General features: G+C 37.4%; 1 protein-coding gene and 1 pseudogene across 1 annotated transcript; one reads left to right on the forward strand and one right to left on the reverse strand.

Annotated features, from left to right (window-relative positions):
- Positions 1 to 214: 214 nt before the first annotated feature.
- LOC110092185 (RING-H2 finger protein ATL2-like) lies at positions 215 to 1,808 on the reverse strand. The gene has a single exon (XM_020816609.2). The coding sequence runs from the start codon at positions 1,322 to 1,324 to the stop codon at positions 455 to 457; it is 870 nt and encodes a 289-aa protein (XP_020672268.1). The 5' UTR covers positions 1,325 to 1,808; the 3' UTR covers positions 215 to 454.
- A 7,378-nt stretch (positions 1,809 to 9,186) lies between these two features.
- Positions 9,187 to 9,302, forward strand: LOC114579762 (annotated as a pseudogene).
- Positions 9,303 to 9,548: the final 246 nt, after the last annotated feature.

Raw genomic sequence — 9,548 nt, forward strand, 5'->3', positions numbered from 1 at the left:
ATTAATATTTTTATTTTGCAGATTATAGCTTCATTTGAAATAATTTTTTTAGTGCTTTTAAAAATAACTTTTTAATAAAATTTTAATTTTCTTTTATTAAATAAATACTTTAAAAAATAATAAAAAAAACCGTTTCGAACAAAACCTACTTAAACTGCAAACACCAATGCCTTGTTGGCTAGTTTCAATTTTTTCACATTAGCCGCACAAAATATTCAAAAGAGGCCCAAATATTATTTTTTAACTTTATTAAAACGGTCCTAATAACTTCAACTTTTCCAAGTCTGCCACTTTCGGCTGAATCCCATCCCGAAAACAGATAAGATAAAGAAGGAAGAAACTTATTAAAATCCAAATAAAATTGAAGAGAATCTTTACAGGAGCACTTTATGAGAGTGCCGCGTTACCGCTGCTGTTTCGGCCCTTTCCGGTTCCGTTTAGGCCAAAATCGGCACTAACGAGTCGGATCAGCTGCCGTTGTCATCGGCGGCGATGGCGATTCCCCATCGCCGCGCTCTAGATCCAGCTCCGATCCTGAACCACCTCCCCAATAGAGCCGCGGATCGCGCATCAGAAGCCACCGGATTAGCACCATCCGGCTGCCCGCCGATTTCAATGGCTGCACATCCGGCGATTCGAGCCCTGAACTTATCTGCTGCTCTTCTTGACCGCTCGAACTTTCAGCTCCACTCGCTGGAATCTCAATCCTAACATCTCGGAAGCCGGAATCCGATGAGGAAGAACCCATCTCCTCCACCCGCTCGCAGGACGAGCACAGCTCGTTCCCGTTCGAATCCACCGCTGCATCAATGGCATCAACCGCCGGCCCGGCACCGGAAGAAGTGATCGTCGCGGCATCCTTCACCACCTCGACAGCTGCGCGGCAAAGCGGGCAGGTGGAGTGTGAGGAGAACCACATATCGATACAGTCGACATGGAAGAGGTGAGCACACCGGGGAAGGCATCGGATCTTCTCTCCATCTTTGAACTCGTTCAAGCACACAGCACATTCCGCCAATTCATCATCCCGGCCTTCCCCCGCGTAGTCCGAAAACAGCAGAACGGGGAAGGATGCGAGAATCGAGGGGTCGAGGCCTCGATTAACCGCGCAAGGAGGCGGGATCCGCCCCTCTCCAGCAAAGACGAGTGCCCGGCGGCGACGAGCCCGACGTGAGGCTCTGCGTATGACATGCCAGCGGACGTAGAGGTGTAGAAAGAGGATGAGGAGCACGACGGTGAAGAGCACCACAATAGCACAGAGCATGATCTTGCCGCTGAGCGCGTAGCTCCGAAGCGATTTTCCGTCATTAGAGGGAGGATCCATTTCTCCGTAAGTTTCTCAATTTCTTCTCCGCTCTGTTCTATCAGCCTCTGGTAACACTGCACTTTATAAGCTAACGAGATGGTCATGGATACGGGTCGGTGCGTTACTTAACCGGTTGACCGGGTGGTGGACTGAAGTGGGCCATGGCAGCATTGGGTTATCCTTAATCAATGTGAAGAGACGTTAATACGCTTTATTTAACCGCTTTACTTAATAACGACACGAGGGTAGTATGGGAATTGCGTACGCCGTGTAGGACACGCGTCAGTGAACGGCCACGCGTGCCGTGTTTTTATTTATTTTTTAATTAATGAGCATATTCGCCGCGTGGAATTTCCCGTAGACGGACCAAAGGGAAGACTTCTTCGAAGCTCCCGTTGGGGTGTTGTGATTAGGACTCCAATGAGAAGTTATAAATTTAGGGTTTTATGGTTTCGAATGTAAATATGAATTTCATTTAAATGATAAAAAAAGTTAAGAAGTGGGCAAGAATTGTAATAAATGAAAGTTATTCTTATAGTGTATAATCATAAAGATCTTCACATATATTTCATATGTAGTAATCAGGTCATAAAAAAGATACTCGTCCGGGAAATTTTTTAAACTAAGTGTCGTATTAATTATAATTAAATGATTAATCAATGTTTTAAAAAAATTTAAAACTCGTCAAAGTCGACTGTTAAACGGGCGACTTACCCTGTTGAGAACTACCCGTTATGTGTATGAATAATTGGATAATGTAGTACTAGTAAGTGGCACGTTAAACGGGCGACTTACTTTTGTGAATTTAAAAAAAAATGCAACTAAAAAGGATTATGATTAATTATTATATAATATGTTTTAGGAAGAAAAGATGCATTTGCTATATATATATATATATATATATTTATAATATGAGGCTTAATCAATTTTTCATGTTTTTGATATATTTAGAATCCATGTTTACAAATATTAAATCTCAGATCCTTGAATGGTATAATGTTGTTTTTGATACCCTCATTCTTAATTTAATATGCAAAAAGACCTTACACAAAGTTAAAACCTTGTGTGATACAAGTCCTCGACAAAGGGATAGTGGAATCAAATAGGGGGGTTAGAATGGAGTTCTATTAAGCATATATATAATGGATAAAACTCTGGGAATATTATGGAGATAAAATAATTATAGTAAAGTGTATATTTGCTAATTACTCTAATAAGCTTCTCATAGATGAGAAGTTATATATCCTCTAATTCATAATAATAAATTAGAATATGTATATATATGTATATCAAATATTACCAATTTTTTAAAAAATCAAATGTTCTTGGATCATCCAACATTATGCTTTTTAGATCAAACTTCATGTAAGAGTAAATGCAAGAGCATAATAAATTTAATTCCATGATACAAAACAGTAGTTCCATAGTAGCATAATAAGAAATATAAACATCAAAATCTAACTAAAGCAACTAAAAGATACATGATACAAAAAACTAATGCCTTCTTTTATGTCGATGTGGAATCTCATCAGTGTCTGGAGTAAAATGCTGAGGTGCTCGTAGTGGCCTGGTACGTAGATGGCGCTGCTCCTGATCACTAACATCTTGTTAAGTAACTGGGGGTTCTCCCAAGGAGAAAGGTACGAACTGAGGTGTGGAGGTGACGTCAAACTCAGTTGTGAAGTGGCTCTGAGAGGGACCAAGATCAGGATAGGAGGACGGCCCAGCATCATATGGATCTGCAGTTGGAACGGGTGGACTAAACACCTGAGTATCTGCCTCGTCAAAATAATGAGCATCGTCAATGTATATCTGTTGTCGTAATCTTTGGCACATATCTCCAACAATATTCACATCCACCTGTAAAGGTGTCCCCTCAGTACCTCTGAAGTATGGTTGCAATCTCCTCTCCATGCTCACAAAGAAATCTCACTGCAAGGATAAGTAATTCAGTTGAAGTTTATCATATAATTAAATTTAAATAACTTAAACTTACCAATGTGACGTTCAGCTGGTGATCTTGGATAGTATGTACTCGGATGATCCATTGGGGGCTTTAGCATGTATAGTGTAGCCCAAGAATGAAACCATGCTAAGTACTGCTTCACCTTATAATCATAGTCCAACTCAGGAATCTCTCCAGTAATAATGTATGCTCTCCTGCTTTCCCATAGTGCAATACTTTCCTGGTGATACAATGCCCAATCAGTATCTGCCTTACCACGTCCATCAACTATGACTTAACCCTTTCAAGTAAGTCGTCTGTTAAACGGGCGACTTTGGCGAGTTTTAAATTTTTTTTAAAGCGTTGGTTAATCGCTTAATTATAATTAATACGATACTTGGTTTAAAAAATTGCCCTACTCGTCCTCAAGTGGGTTTCCTTTGAAGCACTCATTTAGAATTGTCAAAGGAACTCATATAAGGAGATAACAAACTCTACTCGCTTGAGCCTACTAAGGAGTTTGCCATGCACGAGGAAAATTAGAGATACCACGTCAAAACTCTACTCGCTTGAGCCTACTAAGAAGTGCCATGCACTCATTTAGAATTGTCTCAGGAAAAAGAGCAAAAATTGCAAAGTTGAGAACCAGAGCCTAGTGCCAGAACTATCAACACCGTAGCGTCTTCAATGCCCCGACGTCAAAATAGGATATTGCAGTGACGGAGACTGGATGTGATGCCCCAAGATCAAACTTGGAAAAATCATCCTGGACGATCCTGAGAGGAAAATCCAAATCAGAGAGGAACAGTAAGGGAACGAGGTCTCACACTGGAGAAGTTTTCATTTAATTCAGTACCCCGGCGAAACAAAGAACAGTGTTGCAATGCTACTCAGTGCCACAGTGTTGCAAATGAGCATTGCAATACGAGAGCCTTGGAAAAAATTGCAAATAATTCAACTGTGGAGTGCCAACCTCAAAAACGCCGCAATGAAGATGACATAAGCAAAGCACCACAACAATCATCATTTTTAACGTCGCGACAAAGTATTTAGAGAAAAGAAGAGTCATGCCAGATAAGTCAACAATCACGTCAAATCTGCCGAATGCCATAGTATAGCATATTTATCAGCACTAAGACGCTAGTTTATATTGTAATGCTACAGTGCCACCCTGTCGAGCGCTGCGGCTTCTGAGTATGTTTATGTTAAGTATAAATATTTTTTTTTTCTTTTATGAGAGAGGAACCAAAGGATAGTGAGTTAAATGCAGTGGAGTGACTGTTTATCCTTATAGAGAGCAAACTATACATATGAGTGAAAAGGATTGTGGAGAGTGAAGGCATAAGTGGATGGATAATCACTGTGGGAAGCGTCCATTTGCATAATCTATTTAGGATTCTTTATATGGGTACTATTTTCTTCGTCTTTTCTATTTATACTCTTTTCTTGAGCAAGTAATGGAAAATATTATGTTCAATTTTATTTTTATAATAGCTAAACTCTAGTTTTGGATTGATGTTATGATAATCAATGTATATCCTAATGCAAACTCTTAAAGATGAATGTGAATTATTTTTTACAATATCTCACGTGCTTAATTTAATTTATGCCCATGTATAAATTAAAAATTTAGTGTGATACATTGCTTCGATGGAGGAATATTGTAACAATTAGGAGTATTGAAATAGAACGATTTCATACTTAGATATATGACGAGTAAGATTCTATGATCTATGAAAATATAATAATTGTAGAGATGTCATAAATTTTTCTTTACACCTTTATAAGTTTGACAGAGATCTTAGGGAGCATAAGCTTTAATTCTCAACTATTATAGATGAATCTGCTTAGGAGAACATAGATTCATTCACCATCATTAATCTAAATTATCTTTATTATTTGTTATCTTCACTATTTTATGCATTTTTAAGTAGTTCTAGCAATTAACCCTTGGTTCATAAGGTAGGATAAATTTCGTAGTTTAAGTAGGTAGTACTAGAGAAAATTGTGATTTCTCATGGGTTCGACACATGCACTTACATTAGTTCAGAGCATTTAGCCTAAGAACTTGTAGTGGCAAGCAGTTTTATTATCATATATAATTTATCCACATGTAAGGTATTAAGTCTCTCATATATAAAGTAGAGTCCCTACCAAGCAACATCTCACTCGTATTTTCCTTAAGGCAGCTTTAGATCTTCTACACAAGTCATTAGTATTGCCATGCCACTTGCCAGGGCTAACTAGTAGAATCATTTGAAGCCTACTCTCCACAATTGAGGCTAAACAAAAGAGAGCTCACACATTGATTTTATCATCCTCAAGCCTATTAGGAGGCAACACTGTTGTTCTCATTTTTTTTAATGAGGTCTAAACTCTCTTTATCAACATCTTTTAGTTCTTAGATGTTTTAACTTTGGTGTAAACCTAACCTATACAGACTTTAGAAAGAGGTATAGAGTTTTCAACCTAGACTAAACCAAAGGGGCTTAGGAACCTCTTTAACCATTTTCATGATATGAGATAAGAGAAAAATTGCTAAGTCCATATTGTATATTTTATAATATTTATCCTTTTGATACTTTTACTTTTGTGTAGGAAATATGTTAAAAAATCATAAAAATTGAACCAACATCGCAACACTATAGAATCAGTGTTTTCAACACCATAGCTTACCCTAGCATCATAGTGTTGCAGCGAAGAGCCCGCAAAAAAATCTTTTGGAGAGCTTAACACCAAGCGTTATCTATGAAGAGCTGTAGCACCATATGGAGCATCGTAGTGCCAAATCATCCAATTTCATGATGGGAGATAGTTAGACTGATGAATGAATGGTATCAATGGTGATCCAAGACATCAGTCTAGCACCGCCACAGCGCCACCAATCTTGAATCATGGCACACGTTCAATTATTTTTAAAAATGTATATATTAGCCTCAATTTTCATGTAAAGGGCTAGCCCGTTATGGAGTCGTGAGTGTGTATGCGAGTGTTTGTGAGAGACTATTCTTAAGAGGGAGTGACTCTTGTATGTTTGTTTTATATCTTGTATTAGTGTAGATTAAAGTGGAGAAGTACAAAGTCTGTACCTTAGATCCGGTTCACTTCTAACCTTTTTTTTTATTATTTACCTTTTACTTTATAGTTTGTATTATGTTGTTTTATTAGTGAAATAAAAGTATTTGTGTCATGTAAATTTATCTCTGTGTAGATAATTTTTTATTCCTAATCTATGATTATATTAGTCATGTACTGCATAAAGTAGGTTTGATCTTTTTAATGTATTTAAGCTATTTTTAAATCCTCTAAGCTTTATTTAGTTTATGTATAGGACTACTATAAACTTAAAATCTAGTGTGATCTAGAACCTCAACGGAGGAGTAGAGAAATAATTAAAGGTTTTAAAATATATTCCTTCCATAACATAAATATAAGATGGTTAGTTATGGGATCTTAAGGAGATAGTAAAATTGTAGTTAGGATGAAACCTAGCTAATGCTGCAATGTGATTGACAGATATGAGGAGTACTTATGCTCTGATTCACAACAATAATAGGAAGAAAATCACTCTTATGCAATCATATTTTTATAAATATCAAAGGTCTAGAACTTTTATAAACAATGAACTAACCTTCTATAATCATAACTTTTTATTTTAATTTGCACAACCTATTTAAATTATTGTGCTAGATAAATATAGTAGTTAATTAGGCAGTATTAAAGTGAATATTGGAAATTTCATGGTTCCTCTTAGGAATGATACTCTTCTCATCACTTTATTACTTGACACAACATGTGCACTTGCATAAAATAAAACTTACACCTTAGCAAATTAAACAATCTTCTAAAGCAAATACAAATATGTTCCTATCAAATTTTTGGCTCCATTGCTTGGGATCATCATTTGAAATTAATTATCATGTTTTTCATTTTATATTTCTGAATAAATTGCTAGTTTAATCTAGTTTTATTTTTTAATTTTACCCACTTCATGTTGCCTTATTGTTAATTGTTATTGTTCAATATTTTATATATTTTTTATTATGTTGCTTACTATTGTATGCATAGTAATGAACAACAAATAGAACACTTTTGGATATTGAACTTAAAAAGACCAATAGAAAAATTAAAAACATGAAAAAATACTTAAAAATGGCATAACAAATTCTAAAAAAGTAAAGACAGCAAGTTTAACACAAGAAATATTAATCATTTAATCACCCTATGATGGGCATGGTTATTGCATATTTTAATCGGAGGTTTCACTGGCAAGATCATGCCACAACCTCAAATATAAAATATTTAAATATCTCACCCTATGAGGTGCATTACAATTACAATTGGTTTACTGCCATGATCAAGTCTCCACTTCAAATATAAGTAATTCAAATATCTCACCCTTGTGATGGACATAGCTAGCACACATCATAATTGGAGGAATTTACAGCTTAAATCAAGTTTCAACTTCAAATAAAAAAGATTCAAACATCTCATCCCATGATGGGTGTGTCTATCATATATCATAATTAGATAGATTCATTACATAAAATCAAGCAATAAAATATATCAATCATGATGTTTGTTGTGTGCCATGTGCCAGAAAATTCGTGGTTGTAGATAAGAGTTTAGCGTCCAAGCTCTGTACGAAGATCTAGCACACAGACAGATAAAAGAGATGAGTGCAAGAGTCATTAGAGACGTTATAATTTTTACGTGAAAACCCCTTAAATAAGAAAAAATCATGGATCTTGCCCAGTTGAAATGAATCCATTATTATTTATTGTTGATTACAAATGATGCTCTTTCTCAGGAGAAGCGGTTGGCTCAATATACATCATATGGAGCACATTACATAGTCATACATAGGTTGTAAGGACCATAGTTGCGCTTGACTTGTTTGGAGTTGGAGGAATTTGATGGCATGAGAGTCATTCTTAAGAGGATGTTGGCTTATTCATTTTATCAATAGGACTATAATCGGGCAATGGTAGTTAGAGAAATCATAATAGGTAGGCAACGATGGCCAAAGGGGTTGTAGTCAGATGATGAAGGTTGAAGGGTCCTTAGTCGAGCGACTGAGATCGAAGGGGCTGTTGTCTATTACAGAGGTCAGAGGGATCGTAGTCGAGCAACGGAGGTTGGAGGGACCGTAGTCGATATGTGACATAGGTCAAAGGGACCATAATCAACAGGCGACGATGATCGAAAAGGACCAAAGTTGGCGGGTGATGGAGGTCGGAGCGACTGTAGTCAGCGGGCTACATTGGTTCTAGGGATCCTAGTCGATAGGAGACAGAGGTTTGCAGGAAGATAGTTAGCAAAAGACGGTGCTCAGAAGGATCCTAATCGGCAGATGACGGTGATCAGAGGGACCATAATCGGCAGGAGACTATGGTATGAGAGATTGTAATCATCATGCAATGGATTTCAGAGGGACCGTAGTCGGCGAGCAACTAGGGTTGGAGGGACTATAGTCGACGGACGACGGTGGTTGGTGGAACCGTAATCGACAGGTGACTGAGATCGGATGGACCATAGTTGATCGATAACAGAAGTCGGACGGAGGTCCAACTATGGCTTCCAAAAAGAAGCCCGACGACGATGGTCAGACAAAGATTCAGCAATTACTGCTTGGTTGCACGACTTCACTGGCGATAGGTCCGAGGTGGAGCTCCGAGATTCTCCAAGTCATAGAGTTCTCTTGAGTATCTAGCTTAAGATCTAAGCCTCCAACGATCTATATTTATACCTTTCAATCAATAAGAAACATGTATAAATTTTTCGGATAAACATGATGAAAGTTTCTTTTTAACAACATAACTCAATCTCAACTATATGTTGACTCTTTAAGGATTAAGAAAACAGGAGTTTCACCTTATACAATAAAGAAAAAAAAGTTGTGTTCGTTGAAAGGAGAGACGGTTGGCATCTCCCCAGGAGAGACGGTTGGCATCTCCCCAGACAGGGACGAGAACGGCTTTTGGGCTTTTTTTGTTACCAATCACATGCGGTTAAGGCAACCCGCTTCGGCGGATCTTACCCAAAATTTAAAAAAAAAAAAAAAAAAAAGTCATAGAAAACCCTAATTGTGTCTTCCTCACCCCTCAATTCAAGACTTGGAAGCGTCAAACCCCTTGCTATTGCATGAGCTCGACTCACCTGCACAATAACCCCTTGCACTCATCCCATACACTGTACTGGCTAGATTGGTTCTGTTTATCCATGTCCTCTAAGGTCTCGTACAATTGGTTTTAATTTAAAATAAAGATCTACAGAGCCATAACATTCACTAGATTA

Source organism: Dendrobium catenatum, unplaced genomic scaffold, assembly GCF_001605985.2.
Source record: "Dendrobium catenatum unplaced genomic scaffold, ASM160598v2 fragScaff_scaffold_621, whole genome shotgun sequence".
In the NCBI taxonomy this organism is placed as follows: Eukaryota; Viridiplantae; Streptophyta; class Magnoliopsida; order Asparagales; family Orchidaceae; genus Dendrobium; species Dendrobium catenatum.

Coding starts and splice junctions, on each gene's coding strand:
- LOC110092185 (XM_020816609.2), bottom strand. CDS start 1,324: ATGGATCCTCCCTCTAATGACGGAAAATCGCTTCGGAGCTACGCGCTC.